The sequence below is a fragment of the Toxorhynchites rutilus genome, chromosome 2 (assembly GCF_029784135.1).
Source record: "Toxorhynchites rutilus septentrionalis strain SRP chromosome 2, ASM2978413v1, whole genome shotgun sequence".
NCBI classification, from domain to species: domain Eukaryota; kingdom Metazoa; phylum Arthropoda; class Insecta; order Diptera; family Culicidae; genus Toxorhynchites; species Toxorhynchites rutilus.
Window position 1 is genome coordinate 188,129,726 of NC_073745.1, and position 20,981 is coordinate 188,150,706.

General features: G+C 37.6%; 1 protein-coding gene and 1 long non-coding RNA gene across 6 annotated transcripts; one reads left to right on the top strand and one right to left on the bottom strand.

Moving 5' to 3' along the window:
- Window positions 1-2,423: 2,423 nt before the first annotated feature.
- Window positions 2,424-20,526, top strand: LOC129767660 (glucose-6-phosphate exchanger SLC37A2). Of its 3 annotated transcripts, none has more exons than XM_055768762.1 (9): window positions 2,424-2,638; window positions 2,700-2,903; window positions 3,553-4,330; window positions 4,409-4,456; window positions 4,554-4,737; window positions 4,799-4,947; window positions 5,013-5,136; window positions 18,967-19,041; window positions 20,220-20,526. In XM_055768762.1, exons 2-9 carry the CDS (start codon window positions 2,773-2,775, stop codon window positions 20,384-20,386), a joined length of 1,656 nt encoding a protein of 551 aa, XP_055624737.1. In that variant the 5' UTR covers window positions 2,424-2,638; window positions 2,700-2,772; the 3' UTR covers window positions 20,387-20,526. The 3 variants fall into 3 exon arrangements, with proteins under 3 accessions (XP_055624737.1, XP_055624736.1, XP_055624738.1); XM_055768761.1 differs by having other exon boundaries at window positions 2,425-2,594; window positions 20,220-20,525; XM_055768763.1 differs by lacking the exon at window positions 4,409-4,456 and having other exon boundaries at window positions 2,425-2,594; window positions 20,220-20,524.
- LOC129767663 (uncharacterized) lies at window positions 7,415-8,696 on the bottom strand. Of its 3 annotated transcripts, none has more exons than XR_008741562.1 (4): window positions 8,317-8,696; window positions 7,876-8,251; window positions 7,732-7,817; window positions 7,415-7,665 (listed from the first exon to the last, which is right to left on the bottom strand). It is a non-coding gene; the product is annotated as an uncharacterized LOC129767663 (long non-coding RNA). The 3 variants fall into 3 exon arrangements; XR_008741563.1 differs by lacking the exon at window positions 8,317-8,696 and having other exon boundaries at window positions 7,876-7,986; window positions 8,050-8,120; XR_008741561.1 differs by having other exon boundaries at window positions 7,876-8,696.
- Window positions 20,527-20,981: the final 455 nt, after the last annotated feature.

Here is a 20,981-nt window from a genome sequence, read left to right on the forward strand (position 1 = left end):
ATGTTCTCATTAGAATTACCAATCGGTAAAGAATTCTATCGAGAAGCTATATCAAATCAGAAGGACTAAGTGCAGTGTGAAAATATAAAAGTTTGAATCAGACTTCCTGTGCGCGCGCTTTATTTTCGAGAGACGAGTATCGATTTTCTCTTCCTCACAACCCTTCCATGTGCAAGCGATGAGATCGGGCTTTGGCACGCGAGCTTGGGATTGGCTCTTTCTATTTTCTTTCGTAAAATATTGAGAAGTTTTCAGTCTTCCTGTGCGCGCGCTGCTAAATTTCGAGAGACGAGTATTGATTTTCTCCTCCTCACAACCTCTTCATGTGCAAGCGATGAGACCGGGCTTTAGCACACGTGCCTGTGTTCGGCTCCTTCTCTTCTCTTTCGTAAAATATTGAGATGTGCTCAAGAATACCTCGTTGCACCTCAACATGAGTGATGCACATGTGTTGGTGCTGTCGGGGAAGTTGTGCTTCTGGTATTAAAATTTTAATCTTCGTAAAATGGCACGTAGAACAGTTAGTGATAAAAAAACTGTTTCACATAAATATGGCTGTTAAAGTCATCCAATCAATTCATTCATTTGTTGCACACAGCTCGCAATTATTGTGTCAGATACTAGGATGAATAGGGCAAAGCAAATTGTCTCTTCTACGTGCTGTGCGAGATCTCAGAAGGCCTAACCAAATGTCACTTTGAGGCAGTTACACGATAAAGTCTCGCGAGCACTAATGCACGAGCATCTCTTCGTGTACACAACACATGTGCATCGTTCGCATCGAAACGCGATGAGACCTTCCTGAACACATCACAAAATTTTACGTAAGAGAAGAGAAAGAGCGAATCCTAAGCTCGCGTGTTAAAGCCCGGTCTCATCGCTTGTACATGAAAGAGTTGTGAGGAAGAAAAAAACGATACTCGTCTCTCGAAATTTAAGCGCGCTCAGAAATTCTGCTCACTCGGCTGACTTCTGCCTCGCTCATTTGTTGCAGCAGCTCCCAATGACTTTGTGAGATGCGAGACTGGATAACGCAAAGCACACTGTCTCTTTGCGTGCTGTACGAGATCTCGGAAAGTCTAGTTTGAATGAAAAATTTTACTTCATATTGTTTGATTACCTAACACATGTTTCATCACATAAAATAAATACACCCATACCTCGCTATACGGCCGCTCTTTATACGGCATTTCGTTATAACGGCCCTATGCAATTCAGGCACGTTTTCGATTTACGACCTAGAATGTTTCGTTATAACGGCAAAAAAAAAAATGCGGATTGGTTCAAAAACCACTTTTTTACAAGAGTGAATAATTGATTCCTTATACGGCGTTTCGTTTTGCGGCCAAATTTAGTGGAACGTATCTAGGCCGTAAAGCGAGGTATGGGTGTAGTAGATACGTTAAAGTAAATTTTCATTCATAATTTTGATTTTGAAAGCATGTTTATTCTACCTAAAAATCCGTAATTATTTTCGCCTCTCAATGAAAGCACACCAAGCTTATTGCCGCTTACGCGAATATACTCTTCAAAATCAGAATCCGAATTTTATTACGATTCCAATAATACAAAAGCAAAAGCAGTGGGTTTTCCATTTTCATAGTCTTTATTTTTAGATTTTCCAAAACAATACTCGGAACTTGACATTGGTGAACCAGAGTGCGAACCCGTGAAACATCTCAGTGCGAATTCGCTATTAGAGTGAGCGAAGACAAAGCGGGCGCTAGAATTTGATGTGTATATGTGTGTGTGTATATATATAGAATGAGGCGCGCATCACACAAGTAAGAAAAGATGTTTAGCATCTGAATACTGCGCTGGGTACATTTTGCGCCATCGTGTTTATGAATTTTGTGCACTTCGCACCAATAAAGAATTCAGGTTTGATTTGAACGCGCGCTGATGAAAATTAAACTCAAGCGCAGCGCTGCGTTTGTTTTCTGAAGACTGCGGCCCGCTGCTATAATGTTAAAATACTAATGCGGCCCGCACCATGTCTATACCTGGCCACCACTGGTTTAGATAGTCCAATAAATGAATAAAGACGCATACAGTAGCTCTATAATTACTAAATGAATTCATAAGAAAAAAAAACAAAAAGGTTGGATTAACATAACATGTTTAGGGTATATGTTAAACCAACGTTGAACCGACGACTTATACTGGGTTATACTGGCCGGTTAGACATTTGTTTACCGTTGTTATCGCGTAATATGTACAAATAATTTTAATTGAAAAAATTTACTAAACATTGGAAGTATTTACCAAAAAAAATCGTCGTGTATATCAATTTTTGGGAAGAGTGTAGAGTTTCCAACCCATGCACAAGCGTATTTTATTTTGTTCACAGACAACACAACAGACTTTCAAGGTGAATGATTTTGGCGTTTTGGCTCACCTGGTAGTATACTTCCATAGGCCTTGCACTGCACCAAATCACAATTCTGACAGATACACATCGGAGGAAAAACATGAAACAGTAGGAAAGCAAAAACAAAAACTATTACCCATCATATCCAGTGCAGTATGTGAATTTGAATCGTTAAATGCAAGAGAAGTTCTTTCCGGCTAAGACCATGCTCAAAAACTGATATGTAAGTTACCTGTTCTTTGATGCATGCTGTTCTATACTCTTCACGTGTGAGTCATGCTCTTTGTTTTTATTCGTTTCTGATAACACTCTTGTTCTTGATGTGCAGTTTGCGAATCTCACTTCGTTTGTTATCGACCCATAAGGAACACTGCTGAAACGTAGCCAAACGAGAATCGTTGATGCTCCAGTTCTGGCCAGGAGGCAGGAGAATCATGAGCACCAGTTATCCGGATGCACCACTCGGGGTGCGTCTTGTAACGGCAATAACCGGGAAACTTTGCCCGCAATGGCAAATAAATCGGCTGCTCTGGTAAGTTAACTGTTTTGTTTCGAGAAATCTTGTGTTAAATTCTTTTTTTTTTGATGATCGAGAGCAAAATCGAACCAAATAATAAATTATTTGTTTTCCAATCGAAATTATTTGCGTATAACATAACTTTAAAGGAGAAACAAAATTCTCCTACGAACCTCTATTTTTACACCCGCATCTTTCGAAATCTCCGTGGGAAAACCTTTATAGTCAAGATGTTTTATTGTGAAACAATGAACAAAATAAAATATTTACTGCTACTATCGTTCTCGATAAATAATTAGCTGTCGTTGATTGGTTGAGAACTTAACTTGCGATAAATTCGATCAAAGAAGAACAAAAAGTATCAGCAGAATAATACTAGCTACATCAATGACTAGTTAGAATCAGAATCATTGGATATAAAAATTAAACGATGTTTTATATTACATTTGAAAGATTATTATTTGACAAACCATATAGTTTCAGCTTAAGAAAGAGGAATGTTGGTTGACTAGTAGACCTCTAGTGTAAATCGATATTAACTAGTGGATTTATAACATCACCCTTGTCTGAATCGTGTCGAGTTGCTTTTAATTGACGATAACATTCCGAAATAAACACTTCTCGCATTCTTACATTCTTATCAATTTTGTGCTTTTAATTACAGGTTCAAATGCTCTGTTCTCGGATTAACGTACCTAGCCTACATGTGCTACCACATGACAAGGAAACCAATTTCTATTGTGAAAGCGGTCCTACATCGAAACTGTAGTCAAGCACAAATTCCACCGGAGTTTGTTAGCAATGGCGACTTTCCACCGAATGATAGCACCTGGTGTGACTATCCACCCTTCGATGGAACTGACTCTGCGGCGCTATTGGGGACACTCGACACGTCCTTCCTGTTCTGTTACGCTATAGCAATGTTCTTATCCGGGTTCATAGCTGAGCGAGTATCAATTCGTTATTTTCTGACCTTCGGAATGTTACTTTCTGGCATATTCTGCTATCTGTTCGGGGTAGCCAAAGTATATGATATCCATTCATTCATGTACTTTGTGTTTGTACAAGCAATGGCCGGAATCTTCCAAACCACTGGGTGGCCAGGCGTTGTGACCATCGTTGGTCGTTGGTTTGGGAAATCCAAACGGGGTTTGATATATGGTATTTGGAACAGCCATACATCGATTGGAAACATTTTGGGCACATTAATTGCCGCGTATTACGTGGAAAGTGATTGGTCTATGTCCTTCATTGTGCCCGGATTCATAATGGGTGTTTTTGGGTTTGTGATGTTTTTGTTTCTGGTTGATCGACCAGAAATCGTGGACTGTCATGAAAAAGTCGGCGACAGAAGGGGAAGTTATAGGAAAATGGACGATGGCAGAACTGGAGATGCTGGGAATTCGGATGTGGAAGATCCAGTTGCCACCAACAGCGAGCAGGTACCCAAATGTATAATCATTTTGATTGCTTTTATAGCTGGCTTATTTTTACTTGCATGATATATATACTACAATTAGGAAAATCCTTCACTACGAAGCTTGCACGGTAGCTTCCATTCTAATATAGTAAGTGCATGTATAGCTTGTTCTGGATTAATACTATTTATTGTTTTTGTTTTATTTAAAAAAAAAGCTGTAATTATGTTAACTAATTATATTCCAGGATATTAATGAACGCACACCAATAATAGGCAGCATTAACAGAACCGTCCCACAAGAGGAAGCGATCGGTTTTAAGGAAGCTTTGAACATTCCAGGAGTTGTAGAGTTTTCCTTCTGTCTTTTCTTCTCTAAACTAGTTAGTTATACGTTCATGTACTGGCTTCCTTTGTATATTGGATTCTCGAGTGAGCAAATATTATAACTCTGAAAAATCGCAATATATTTATTATCATTTTTTTTCTCAAGCGAAAATGGGCGCTGAGCTGAGTGGTAAAGTATCGACGTTATTCGATTTAGGAGGAATAGTTGGTGCTATTGCAGCTGGCATGATTTCGGATTATTCTGGTATGGCAGCTACTACATGCGTTGGAATGCTAGCAGCAGCTGCTCCTACGGTAAGACTTTTGCTAATGAAAAAGACACAAAACAACGACATTGATGCCTGGTCTACAATTTACAGCTTCTGATTTATCAGCAATATGGTGCAGTTTCTCTATCATTCAACATACTTCTGCTGTTCATAGTAGGTGTACTCGTTAATGGGCCATATGCTCTCATTACAACTTCTGTTAGCGCTGAACTAGGTAAGTTGACCTATCCACAATGGAACACCTTTAGCACCAAGCAATTTAGAATAGGAACCCAGGAACCCAGACCTTTCTTTCTGGGCTCGATGTAGATATATACAAAGTCGTGACCCAATATTCATTCTCACCAATTACGGCAGCATTGTCCCAATTACCATATATTACGCATCGTTCTTGGTTAAATATAAACTATTCGACCATTCAAATAAGCCCGGTGTTGATTACACCACAGATAATTCTCACAATTTCTTGTTCAGTAGCAATATTTACTGTTTTTTCGGCCATAAAAAAAGTTACAGGAAGGTTTTGTCCGAGACACGATCTCATATCACGTAGGATTGCGTCAGGCTACAAATTGATTTTTGATATGTTTGTAAAACTCCATTATTAACTCTTTGTGGTCGTTTGTCTGCTCTCAGCCACCACAACAAGAAACCATGCTAATATTATCACCCTTATTCTCATTTACGGCCGTATCCGTATATTGATTCGTCGGATACGATACGTCGTCAAAGAAAAAGCTATCCTCATTTACGGCCGTATTTCTGTGTACTAGATTTGTTTGGTAAACTGTTTTATCGACATCCTTGACAGATGTTTTTCATTACCAATGTTGTTTTGATTTGGGATTCGCAGTCTTCGTGTAAAATATTGTGAAATGTGGATTAAATTTGGAGGATAAGGACAATTTTGCTCTATTTGAAGGTATCTTTTATTTAATGTGTACGCTCGCAGGCGGTCAACGTTTTACTTCCTCATGGAGAAATATACTAACAGGTTAACAGATCAACAAACGTGTTCGCCTGTTCGGATCGCCCAACCGTGATATACCGCTCTAACCACAAGCTGGTTTCCTCAAATGAAGGAAGTAAATCTTATGTGCTCACTTAATGTCGAAGTTTATCAGGACAGTTTGGCTCTTGCACCCAACATTCGGTTATTCTTGGTACAATTGATGAGATTCAAAAGTTGCACTTCGAACGGTAACGATCTCCAGGACTCGAGTGGCCCGACTCTTTCGAGACAAAGCGCGTCTTCTCTGACGACAAATGTAACTTCCTTGAGCAAGATGGGTCTGCTTAAGCCAGGACCCAGCAATGCCGAGTTTGGCCAAGAGCTGAGATTCACAATCTACTTATCATCGATCAGATTACTTTCGAGGTGCTACATGCACATCAATTCATGCAAACTGAGTACATTATGCCACTGATTTCGACAGAGTTGGGTAATGATTCGAATACTTATCACATCGTCGGCACAGCACTGGTAAATCCAGAGACCCAATGTAGGATGAATGGACCCCTCACTCGAGTTAGCGAAAAGGAAATCAAGGGCGCCTGCTATTCCCTCGTTGAGTTCAACAGTCAGTTGTTTTTGAACAGGCAACTTCATTTTGGTTGGATATTTAGTGCGATCTATCACGCTGCTGCAGTACAAGAAAATGGAAGGTAGTTTTGAGGAGATCGCTCGCGACTAACAACTAAATTGGATGACAGCACTAGAAATATTAGATAACGATGCCTTCCTTGAGGCGGATAGCAACCAAAATCTATTCGTTTACCTAAAAGATGGGTAAGTAGGGTTTCCGTAGCTCGGTTTATCATACGAACAATTTTTCTATTTATTTGAAGGGCCGCAACAACGGACGACGAACAACAGCAAATGCCAGAGGTAGCTCAATTCCATCTCGGTGATATGGTGAATGTATTCTGCCAAGGTTCACTCGTAATGCAAAACATTGGTGAGCGAACGACGGCGACAACGGGTTGTGTGCTATTTGGCATGGCTATAGGTCTGGTCACACAAATACCACCCGATTATTATGAATTGTGAATTTCTTCGAAAGTTACAGGAAAAATTTACTGACACAATCAAATCTGTTGGCAAGATTCTTTTTCTTCTTTTTTGGCTTTGAGAGCCTTAAAACTTTTCAGTTCATTCGCCTCTAATGTTGGCAAGATTGAGTATTCGTATTGGCGTAGTTTTCACACCGAAATGAAAACGGTACGTTGCGAGGGATTTATTGATGGAGACCTTGTGGAAAGTTTTCTGGATTTAAGTCGGGGAAAAATGTACAAAGCTGCCTAACCTAACACGAAGAAATCAAAATGTCTAGTGTTGATCATTATTGTTGAATCGGTGCTATCAGTTGTTTTCTTGCACAAATGCTGGAAAAACGAGAAGTTACATATTTTTCCTAAAAAAATGATAAAGAAAACAACTCAATCAATAATCTATTCAGCTGCACGAACAATAGATCGAGCTAAGCTCATGAATTTTAGCACTATTCGCGAAACTAAATTTTATATTTGTGTGATAATAAAGAAACTCCAGTTTACTACAAAATTCATACAACATCTCATTAGTTCGATTCGAATAGTCATGTACGGTCGGTCTCTCAAAACTATTTAAGAGTTTTATCGAAACTTTATTACTTTTGGAATAGGGCTACGTGTATAGGTTTGCTGCTCTTTGGGTCGGTAGATATCGACCTGATTGCGCTGACGCAGTGATTCCTTGTATTCTCTGTAAGAGGAGTATTGAAAGACGATATGAGATACAATTTGAGTGAAATATAGTGATCAGATATACCTGTAAATTTCGATATTTCCTAGCGTTCGCATATTTGCATCGGACCTGGCACTATCAAGTGTCAAATCACCTTCTGGATGTCGACACTGCGAATGAATAAATAGGTTAATTGACTTTGAACTTCTCCGAATGCGATCATATTACTTATTCTTATTAGACAGCTTCTTCCGCTCGAGCTGATCCTACAGTGCGATGTCTCCTCCTCAAGCGAACCTATTATGTCATCACCATCGTGGCTTCCACCACTGAGCAGACCTGAAAAACCATTTGCGCCTGCAGATGACAACAGAGGAACCACATTAGAATGACTAGCTGTACCTGTCCCTGCTGTTGGTGAAACTGAAGCTGGCGGTGGTTTCCTATTGAAGCCTGTGTGCATTGGAATGGGCGTTCTCTCGTAACATGCAGGAATTGATTCGTAGAATTCGATGCTTTCTAAGAACTTCTAGCGCTCATGGGACCACCACGTTTCTCTTGATACAATTTTTGCGTGACGGAGGGTAGTTGCTCCTGCAGACGGCTTTGCAAAGAAATATGTACCATTAGGATATTTGTCACCGGCCGGTTAGCAGTTTGACTAAGAACCAAAAGACTTCGCTGAATGTTTAGACAAATCGATTGTACGAATTGCTGCACGGCTGCATTTGGTTCACCTTTGTTAATCACAGCGGCAGCAATTCGACTGTTCTGATCACAAAGCACCTTGCGTTGCTCCTGCAGTTTTTCTACGGAGCAAAGCGTTCTGCATTATGGATTGGGTATGGAACTGAAGCTCACGTTGGGATGGATAGTGCGGCTGTTGGGTTGATTGTTGCTGTTGTTGCATTTGTGGTGGATCAGTTGCATTCCCAACGTTGTTTTTCATGAGCAATCGGCGCAAAATATCGGTCTGTTAGTTTTTGTGCTGAAAATTTGCATTAAAAATTGTTGCTGAGCAATCATATTACTGTTGACTTGATTTTGTGCTAGCATGTCGACTAATCGAAAGATACCTCATTCAACGCCGTATCTTCATCGAATCCACAAAGTTTGATTGTGTCCAGGCTAGAGGTAGGTCCTGCCGAAACTCATTCTGGCTCTTCCTCGTTTGCTGTATCTTGTTGTCATTGTTCATCTGCACTTATGTAGATTTTCACGGTAACATGTTGGTTCCGGTTGCTGAACTCGTAATTGCGACAGAACCTTGCTGCAAAATTTGACACAATAGGGCCATCTGCTGCTACAGGACGGCGGTTGCAGAGCAGGGATTTTCTCAATGCCAACAATGACTGGTCCATAGCGAATAGAGCGGACACACTGGTTGCATGTCCGATAGTATGATAGTCGGCAATCTGTAATTTAGAACAGCCGGATCTTATTCCTCTAGCGGAAGATTATCTGCGTTCAACCATTTATAACAATTATATTATTGAGAGTACAAATCTTCCGGACAGAAATCTTACCTGCTTTATACTTCGTTTTTATTAAGCCGCACAAATCAAAACTACAAACTCGAACTCGAACGTTCAGATAACTCTGTATCATAAATTAAACACGTTCGATACGTAAACACCTCCTGACTGTCAACGATGTCGATAATGTAGTACACCAATAACTTGATCTAGTACGACTGTAAATTGAAAATACGACGAATGGCTCGTACGAAAACAAGGATGGGATTTGCGTACGTATCCTATTCGCTCGAAAACTATGATAAGGGTGTATATTTTACTCAACCAAGCATCAGATTATGCATTTCCTAAGCGAAGCTTGATGTCTAGCGAACCTGCTCACGAATTAATACGGTGCTCCTATGAGTAATAAATAACGGTACTCAGTATCAAACAAAGTAGTCACCCACACAAGACAACACACAGTGCGTTAAATGCATAGGAATGTGGGACAAAAATCATAACAGCAGAATTTATCCATTGTAACACTATGGATTGTTCCTAAGTATCAGAAGTATTGTTTGCATAAATGTCTTATGTTATTTGAATAATGGCATAAGTGTCTCAAGCGACAAAATCTTTGTTTATCTAAAGTGAAAAGTTCTGATCATATTGGATACACAGAAATCATTATTTGAGTAACTACTGGTTTCAATTATATTAAAGTAATTGTTTTTAAAGAGCAGAATAATTGTTTGCATAAGTGTCTTATGTCATCGGAATAATCTCATTTTAAAAAAATCTTCTCGTATATATTAAGGTGGCAGCGAAAATGGTCATGTAAAATTTCAAAAACCTACCATGTACATTTTGTGCTGGTCCAAAAAAATGACCTGTGCAAAGTTTCAGCTCAATCGGACATGATTTATGGGGTGCCTCAAAGCGCTAAAAGTTTTGATTTTTTGATCCTCAAAAATCTTCCAAGGGGGGATTTGGAAAATCGAATTTTTTTTCCATTGCCAAATGACTTAAAAATGCATGAAACATCGAGATTTGGTGTCATCTCGGAAAAAAAATTTTGCCCGAAAATCGACCTTTTGGACCCTGAGTGGCCAAAAAATAAAACAAATTGAGTGCTTTGAGCCACCCGTATATCATGTTCGATTGAACTAAATTTTGTACAGGTCATTGTTTTGGGTCAATAAACAAAATGTACATGGTCGGTTCTTCAAATTCGATAATTTTTTTCCCATACCTTCATTGCCTCCCAGGCTAAGTCTCAAAAGGTTGATTTTCGGCCAAATTTTTTTTTCGAGATGGCACCAGATCTCGGCGTTTCATGCATTTTTTAGTCATTTCGGATCGAAAAAAAATCGATTATCCAAATTTCCTTCACACCCCCTTGGAAGATTTTCGAGGATGAAAAAATGTTTAGGAAGTTGTGTCCGAGACACGATCACATTGTTGACGTAGAACTACGCTGGTATTTTGTTCAAGTCGCTTTGCGCTTTTCTCAACAGAAGTCCTTTTTAATAATATTTCCGATCTCGATTAGTTTAGCTGCCATCCTTGATGGGGATAGTTTTGTTGCTGTCATGCGAAACCAAATCACACACAAAATTCCTGAACAATTATTTTCTTGGTGAACCGATGATAGCCTAGTTTGATGATTCCCCACACAATTGTGTAGTTCAGAACCTTAATGAAATGGCGTCAGTTTGATGTAATGATTGCAATGCCAGAGACATCAGCGAGTTAGTAATTTAGTCGCGTCCACACCTCATGTGGTGACATGTCAAGATATGTGATGACGCAAAAAAGGGAAGAACAAGCGATGTTCTTTGCTTTATATCTAGAACGATACTGAAAGTTTGTCTCAGCGAGATCCAATAGTTATGCTCTAGGCAAATATTCCCCTTCGTTATTCCTCTTCTTCTTCTTCTATTCCTTGATCACGGAGTCTTTAAATCCCCTTCGTTGGTCGAGGATAAGTTGCTCGTTTTGGAGGCATGTGTAGGGAAGCTCACAAACGACAAATGCATGGGAAAATGGAAATGCTTCTAGTTTTCATCAAATTAAACCGTTTTCACGCCTTGGAATTGTAATATATAGCATAAAAAAAAATCTTAGCGAATTTCCGATTCGTTTGGTATGTAAATCGTCCAAATCCGTTCCCGGCAAAAATAGTTATTAACCCTTAATGAAAGACGTAGTTCTACGTCAAAATCAAAACTTTGAGCGCCTTGAGGCACCCTTAAATCATGTCCCATTGAACTGAAACTTTGAACAGATCATTTTTTGGCCAATAAACAAAGCGTACATGGTCGGTTTTTGAAATTCGTTGATGACATTTTTTCCATACATCCATTGCCATCCTAATATATAGTACCTAAAAAAATTAAAAAATATTTATTTTTCATAATCTTGCATGTAATTTAATACGACCGCAAAGGGTTAATCTCTATGTTAATAATTTGGTGGCTTGATTGTTGGGTATTGTTTCTGCACTCCACCAGTGGTACAATAGAGCGATGATGGCAGAAAGGGGGTGATTAGTCGTTGCATGTTGCATATCATGATAAAAGATGCCGAAGGGAAATGAGATATGCTAAATACTGCTCTCTGTAGCCCTGGACAAGAAGGCTCCTGCGTTCTGTATGGGTAAAATAGTAAAAAGTGTATATGAAGAGTAGGATTGGGTGATCTTCAGACAAATCGGTCTTGATAAATCGATTTTCTAAACTACGTAGTGATCGATTCACCGATTAAATCGGTACCAGAGAATCAATCTTCGATGAATCGATCTTTGAAAAATCGAATGCCTTCTTTTCCAATTTATTTGCTCATTATGTATAAGTGTTGTCTTTTCTTTAAACATGGAATGAACATTTCACATTTCTGTTAAAACATCAAAGGCATTTCATTGATTGATTTTCAGCATGAAGTTCAGAGAAACTTGAAAGCCTAGGAAAATTGTATTTTCCAGGGCATTGATCTTGTACGTAAAGGAATTATTCAATTAAATAAATCAGTTGAAAAATGTTATTAGAAGTTCAACAGCTGATCCAGAATCTCGCTGACAATAATTCCCTAAAATCCAACAGTGCCATGCATCTGGCATTTAGTCGAAAAAATTATTGTACTGCCAGTTCTAGGAAAGAACGTTTCGGGTGGACCTTATGTCACTATCCAATTTCGTCACAATTTTTACTGTCAGTCTAGTGAATGTGATGGTGTAAATATAACTTGTGACCACTTGTTTTGTAATGACCTATTTTACCCTCACTAATTTCAAAGCCTTGAAAAGGATCTATGTCTATGAAATTGTTCAGGTGTTTTTTGTGAGATTAAAATCAATGTTCTCTAAAAAAACAAAAAAAAGATCAAAATAATCGAAAAGAAAAAACTCGATTCTTGCATTTTTTGGAGTACAAAGAATCGATCAAAAAAATCGGAAATCTGAAAGAAAAAGATCGATGCTCTAAATATCGATCCAAGATCGCCTAATGGAGAGCGAATGAAGTTTCTCTATTGTTATTTTTGATTCAAATCAACCTCACACGAAGTTAAATGCATCAACGCGAATTTCAATTAGACTAATAATCCAAAAAAAGACAGCTCAAATCGGAAGATCCGTTCTGGAATAATGCGCGAATAGATATTTTTTGTCGATTTATTTGAGTATTTGTAGATTGAAATAATTTGTTTAGCTGCTTCGAAGCTATTTCGAACAAAATTACTACCAGATAGTGTCACACATACACTTATACTAAACGTTTTACAATTTATGATCGGCCATTGCGATGGAATTTCGCGAAGCATATATATATATATATATATATATATATATATATATATATATATATATATATATATATATATATATATATATATATATATATATATATATATATATATATATGTATATATATATATATATATATATATATATATATATATATATAATATATATATATATATATATAATATATATATATATATATATATATACATACAGCGCGGACTCGATTATATACAGTTCTTGATTTCTTTTCACTGTATATAATCGAGTCAAATTTTTTTTTTATTTTTGTTTTGCATGTATTTTTGCTTTTTTGAAAATAAAAGAGGAATTTGATTCATTATTCATCCCCTAAAAGTCAGAAAACACCTTTCTCACATGAAAAAAATAAATTTAAATTCATATTCTCTCGGGAGGTGACGATCATATTTGATGAAAAAAAAACCTCCTACGCATATGTTCGAATTTCAACAATGACAGAGCTATAGAACTTTTTTTTTGTTTCTGTTGCCTCAAATTGGCTCTAAATTAAAAAGTACGCAACGGAAGACGATTATGATACTTTCATTTGAAAGATGAGAAAATTTTATATAGGATACAGTAGAAGAACAACTAAATTAGTGAATTTAATCAACATTTTGGAAGTGAAAAACTTCAAAGTCAATAATTTTTAATGTGTTGATTTTATCCTAAAAAATTATATTAAACTAGGTTGTTTCTGTCAATTGAATTGAAGTTCTTTAACCGCTCTACAATTTGTTCTTTGACACCCAACTTCTATCTTTTATCTTTTTTGTTAAATCTTCAAAAAACACGATTTTACCCCACTGTACATGTAATAGCCACTAAAACTTCACCTTAACGTTGAAAGGTTACATTTCTTCTTGAAATAAGGCATATTTGAAATATAAAAAAAATTTTTTTTCCAAACTATATATAATCGAGTCCGACCTGTATATGTATATATTTATATATATATATATATATACATATAATATATAATATATATATATATATATATATATATATATATATATATATATATATATATATTTTAAAAATTCATAACTTTTGAACTACTAAGCCGATTTGAATGATCGACATATCAAACCCAGAGTTGCACAAAATTTTTATTTTGGTTTCGACATTAATGATTGTCTCGAAACCAGAGAGGCGTATTTTTCGTTTTTGAGTTATTATTTTTCAAAGATGGTCCGAAAAATCAAACAAATTTTAAAAAATATAGCGCCCTTGGTCCCGAGACCATGAAAACTATAAAAAAACAAATACATTCAATAATGACAAATCCAAACCCTGATTTTTTTGCAAGCGTAGCATTTTTCCAAGAATGACTATGAGTGACTTATGAGCTTTAATTTGGTATGTCGACCGTCTAAATCGGTTTAGTAGTTCACAAGTTACGAATTTTTGAAAAATATCGATATTACGGATCACCCTAAAATGAAAATGTGTAACCTAACAAAAAAAAAATACGGGTCTAATTGTTTGCGATAAAGAACGAAACTACCATTTTTGACGAAAATCTGAGAACCACTATATCGGTTTGGCATGGAATGGCTGTATATATATATATATATAAATCTCGTGTCACGGTGTTTGTGGTCAAACTCCTCCGAAACGACTCTACCGATTTTAATGAAATTATACACAAAAAAACTTGGTAGGCATGAGTATAGGTCGTAAATTATATAATACCGCTACGATACCGGTTACAATATATTTAAATTGGAGTGACCTCATGCAGGAAAAAATCAGAATATTTTTTAAATTTGGCGTTAAATCATACACATACCCCAAATTTTAACCCTATTCCCTATTTTTAATCGCGATTTTATCATGTTTGTATAAACAATATACAAATAATTTAACCATCGTTCGCTTTTCAACAGTACGATTTTTTTACGTGGTCAAATGACAGATGGCGCTACGTCCACACATGCGCAAATAACCTCAATTCGCCTAAAGCCAGGCGCATCGCCGGCGAGCTGGAAGCCTTTTTGAATGAGCACAATGAATTATTGGAAATTCACCAAATCCCACATGATCCGATTGCAAAATGACAATTGCGCTATTGTCATCAATCTAGATAAATCACCGGCTGCTGAGCACGTATATAGATTTATTTTAGATAATTTTAGTTGAATGTCTTCTGAGTGACAAGCTCTAAAATATGTATGACCACAGTGTAATTCAGAAGAAATTTCATTGATGAAAAATCCCCCGGCTGCTCTGAAGGGACAACACGGATATTGCATAAACATTAAACAGCGAAAATTCGGCACAGGTACTTCATTCATTATCAACATCATTACTCATTTTTGATTGAACATGTAGTTAGATGAGATGAAACAAACAAAAGAGTGCGCTCGATGGATTTTTATGAGTGTCGTATGATGATTTGACGCGGTCAGGAGAACGTGATTCTATGATGTCGTCAGCTGTGCCAACAATCCAATTCCTAAATACGACAGAACTACCCTTACGGATCGAAATTTTGCATTCTATAACCCGGTCGAGTAAATTCCAATCAAGTTGTGCAAAGTGGTAACATTGCCGCGCAATTATAGATGGACTATGACGACTAGAATTTGGGTCTTCGTGTTCAATTAATGTGAAGCGAAAATAGTAATTTGTTTTCGGGTGGAATACGCTTTCAAAACCAAAACTAATAATGAAAATTGAGGAGATTTTCGAGGGTCAAAAAATGAAAACTTTCAGTGCACCCCTAAATCATTTCCGGTTGAGCTGAAATTTTGCGCAGGTTTTTGAAATTTGACATGACCATTTTCACCCCAATGTGTACTATGTATGTATGAGTTGTATGAGTTTCAAACCTATCGTATTCCGGAATATGAGCGATTGTTAGATACTTTTACCACAAACATGGCGATCTGAAACTTTGATCGACTTTCATGGTAGATAGAAAATGTTTGCTAAAGATTTCACTAACGACATGATCACAAGCAAGGGTAAGCGGATATTCAATATATCGACGAATAAATACTGATAATGGCGTACAATCATTCACAAATATCAACAACGCATCGACATTGAAAATCACTAGACGGTATCATTATACGACTTGTTCCTGTAACTGTACACAAGATATGAAACCGAGCTCTCGGCTGTATGCACTCATAATATGAGTCTCGAGGTTCTGGCAGGAGTAACTCCTCTACAGAACCGATTCTGGGAACTTTCTCTCAGAATACTGGTGAAATGCGGTATCACGAACACACTTGTGATTGAAAACTTTGATAAAATGCTTCATCTAAATATACAATCTCGGTTTATGAGAATTTATCATCACTATATTTCATCAGATATTTGTCTTCCATCGTTTACTCCAGACCGTGCTCACTTCACCATCCGCAGTTCCTCAATTGAATACGATCTGTCGATGAAACAAGCAATACTTGGGATTTCAGATCAGCTTCGACTAACTTTCCTTCCCCGTATTTTTAACCGAAAGTACCAAAAAGTCAATTGCATGAAAAGATACTTCACTGATGGGTCTCGCCTCAATGGATCCACTGGCTTCGGTGTTTTCAATGAAAATTCAAGCGCCTTCCGTAAACTGCTGGAACCTTGTTCCGTTTATGTTGCTGAGCTGGCAGCAATCGACTTCGCATTGGGGATGATCTCCAACAAGCCTGCAGACCATTACTTCATTTTCTCGGATAGTCTCAGTTCGCTTGAGGCTCTCCAGTCGATGAAAACTAGTAGGCACCCATCTTATTTCCTCCCAAAGTGAGACAGCAGATGAGTGCACTGATCGAAAGATCTTATAAGTTAACCTTTGTTTGGGTCCCCTCTCATTGCTCAATTCCTGGCAATGAGAAGGCGGACACTCTCGCAAAGGTGGGTGCCCAGGAAGGCGAATTGTTTGATAGACAGATTTCATACGATGAATTTTTCCAATTACTGCGTCAGAGTTCCCTCTTGAGTTGGCAAACCGATTGGGACACTGGAAGTCTTGGGCGGTGGTTATATTCAATTATTCCAAAGGTTTCTTCGAGAGCGTGGTTCAAAGGTTTGGACTTAAGTCGTGACTTCATTCGTGTAATGAGTAGACTTATGTCCAACCACTACTCGCTAGATGTGCATCTCCACAGAATAAATCGTGTTCAAAGCAACGTCTGTCGGTGTGGAAACGGTTACGATGACATCGATCACGCAGTTTGGCAATGTACGGATAATTACGCAGCCAGAGAGTACCTTTTGAATGCCCTTGAGGTCCAAGGAAGACAACCCTATGTTCCTGTTAGAGACGTGTTGGGAACTCGCGACATCTGCTATATGCAGTTGATCTATATGTTTGTGAAACGGTCTAGTATAAGTATTTAATGCTTTTGTGTTTTTCTTTTTCGTTATTAGTTTGTTTGTCTTGTCCCCCCATCTCACCGTCGCCCACCCTCGACAGCTAGTCGAACACCAGATGCTATCCCTGGTCATTATGCACAATGCTACAGTGCGTGCGGCAACCCTCGGTTGAGACAACGATACCTCATATCCATATCCCCAACCTGACCCGTCCCACAAAAATGTTGCCCTTTTAACCTCGAGTAAACCGCGAGTATTCGGTCGAATCCTACTAAACATAGAAATTAGTTGAAACTTTGTATAAACAAACCTTGAATTAGCGGCTCCGCAAAGCTTATGCGATTGAGCCTTACAAATAAGTGAACTAGATAAAAAAAAAAAAAAAGATATGAAACCGGTGCTGCTGCTCACGATTAATCATTTTTCACTCCCCGATCATCTTCAATCGGGACTGAGAGTGAACATAACAAAACAAAGAGTGGAAAACAACATTGAATGAATGAATACTCCTTTGGAAGGATCGCACGAAACAAAATAACGAGCGAGTCAAAATAGACTGAATCTGCTTGTATGTATGATTTAATTTTCCCTTGTCAGCATTCAAGTGCACATGAATCCACCTTCCTGCTCACCAATAACTTGCGTTAATATGGTCTTTTGCGTTAGCTTGGATCGTTCCATACTAGAAACAAAAAAGCGTCATTGCAGTAGTGCACAGGAAACAACTCAATTTCAACTATCTACCTATATTTTACTGCCGCGATCGAGGCTCAATGATTACTATTTGAGTGAAAAACGAATGATTTTACAGAGACACTCGCTGGCGCAAGCAAAAGTTTCCAATTTGATTCTATCACCATCTAACGTCATTCCGAGAGGCAAATGAGGGAATGCCAAATTCTCTGAGAATAAAGTTCGAAAGACAACCCGCAGCCTGTATTCGATGTTTCCGACCAAACCCGACCGAACTTTCGAACTGCTCACAACGAACTTCATAAAATCTACCTCCAATTTCAAAACCAGCAAGATTTAAATCGAATTCAACAGTTCTGCCAGAAACGTAAAATCGAAATGCATTTTATACCACCAGATACTCAGAGTTCGGTGGACTTTGGGAAATATGTGTCAAAACTGCAAAAAAAAATTTGAAGGGATTGTCGGAACAGCAAAGATGATTTTCGAAAAGTTGATCACTGTTTTAATCGAAATAATTGAAGTTTTAAACTCTAGATCTTTGTTAACCATTTCCAGAGATCCAGCAGATCTGCAGGTAATTCCATCAGCACATTTCTTATTTGGCCGTCCTCTTATCGCTTTAGCAAATCCATCCTTGGAAAATGTGAAAGCTATCCGATTATATAGATGACCGTCTACCGTTGATTATATGGCAATTGCAATATAAATTCCACACATAAAGAGTGTAGAGTCGCGAACAAATAAAACGAGAAAAATCTGTATGCCACGCATGAATCAAATAGAACGTAAACCTATTCTGTTGTGTTATTTTTAAACGTTGTGCCTTTTGTAGTACGCTAAGGGGTTAATATTTATAAGCGTTCGAACGTGGGTACCATTCTGATTTGAAATTGGTAAATAAACAGAAAAAACCGTTCAAACGGCCCTGGAAGCCCTGGAAATAGATAATGATGCGTTACAAGTCTTTTTGTTCGCTTGACAATGGTTATAATAATACAGCTAACAAAGCTATACTACTTCTAGGTCAACATCGCTCTAACGGAAATTCTAAGGCTTTGGCGACTGTAACGGCTATTATAGATGGAACTGGATCTATCGGTAAGTATATGTTGACCGACTGGCGATGAAGAACCGTTATTCGTATTTCATTGGTTCCAAAATTTGTAGTCACCATTATATGAAAAATATGCAGGCCGTACATTCACTCTGTTGTTGGTTTACGAATCATCTCGTAGTTGGCAACAAAATTTTAAATTCTGTAGCGAAATCAATTCAATTAGGGGAAGACGGACACCCTAAGTAAAAGTAGATTTTTTACGTGGATTTCACAAAAATATATAGCCATCTCACCACAAATTGATAGTCTAGGTCTTTTTTTTATAATAAAATTTATCTTTGAGGCAGGAATTTTGAAAAATGAATGTGTTCTACATTTTTGAAAAAATAAAATTCAGTTGGGAAAGACGGACACCTGGGGTGGGAAAGATGGACACTTACTGAAAATTTAAGTTTTTCAAATATGCCTTAAAAATGATCTAACAAAAGGCTAGACTAAAATCACCTAGAAGGGCTTGTATTTTTTCTCATTTTTTCAAGTCTAAAATAGCTTCCGGCATTTGGTATGACCAATTCGGATTACGTTTTAAGAATCGCTCTGCTGATTCGTCCATGATATGTGGTTGCATTTGCAATCGTAGTTAGTGGGCATCTGTTAATAAATGAAAGAGAAGATAATCAAATGGTTTTCAAAACAAAATGTTTGTCTTTTGTCGGTGGAGTGTCCGTCTTACCCGACTTGATTAATATTTTATTTTCGTAAATATTTCTTGAGTAAAATGAGAAAACTTCATCGCTGATTCGATAAACTGGAAGATGGTAAAACATTCACGTTACGAAAAATACCCCAAAAATAACTCGATAAAAATGAAAACCTCATTTTCTGCAGACGAAAATTTACATCGAGCTGCTCTTCGTACATTACTTTTTTATTTTTATTTACAATTTTAACAGAAAGCCAGCTAGGTGTTATCAGAAAGTGTCAAAGGTATTGATACACTGTATTTCAAGTTTGTACATCATTACAATTTAAAATAAAAACGTAATTTATCAATTATACAGGAGTGTCCGTCTTTCCTACCATATCCGCCTCTCCCGACTTTCCCCTATCATTTGGAATGTTATATACAGTACGGCTAATGCACGATACATTGGTGTTTACATGTACTACTCAAATATATTTGTTTTCGTTGTTGACATACTGCATTTTAATCCAATAGGTGCCGCAATAGGACCATTACTGGCTGGCTTCGTATCGTCTTCCGGATGGGAAAATGTATTTTATATGCTGATTGTGTCTGATTTATTGGCACTATTGTTGCTTTTGCGGTTGGTGTCGAGAGAGCTTACGCGGAATTCACGGCGGCGCAATGTTCGTATAGAATAACCTCGAGAAGGGGTGTCGTTAACTAAGTAATAATCAAAATCGCTACTCTCTTGTTTAGCATTTATTCCAATGTTTTGAAACATTTTGACTATTACATTGTATAGTGGAAACTCGTATTAGTAAAAATTAAATATTCCTACTTTCGGAAAGCTACAAATCAACGTTAAGGTATTACTTTAGAGCTAAAAAGAAAATTATCTTTGTCATTTTATTCTTCCATTCCTATACAGTGCTTCAATTTTGGTGGAACTCTCGCATAGTTTATGATTGCGCTTTATTTATTCATTTATTTATTTATTTTGGCTTAACGCTGTTACAACATGGCCTGATTCACAAATCTTCTTCAATTAACTCAGTTTGTGGCTATCTCTCTCTCTCTCCAATTCCTCGGGCACCTCTTGCTCACCATGTCCCGTTCCACTTGGTTTATTCACCTTACTCGTTGCGCTCCGCTTCGTTTCGTAACAGACGGATTCCCGATGAACTCTATTTTTGCTAGATAGTTGTCCGACATTCTTGCAACATGTCCTGCCCAACGTATCCTTCCAACTTTGATCACTTTCTGGACTTCTTTCTGGGTTCACCGGTGAGTTGC

Bases quoted from the DNA above. Each gene is read 5' to 3' on its own strand.
- LOC129767660 (XM_055768762.1), top strand. From the start codon at position 2,773: ATGCTCCAGTTCTGGCCAGGAGGCAGGAGAATCATGAGCACCAGTTAT. The intron at 4,738-4,798 runs GTGAGCAAATAT...TTTTTTCTCAAG, and splicing joins TTTGTATATTGGATTCTCGA to CGAAAATGGGCGCTGAGCTG. The intron at 5,137-18,966 runs GTAAGTTGACCT...TACTACTTCTAG, and splicing joins TTCTGTTAGCGCTGAACTAG to GTCAACATCGCTCTAACGGA.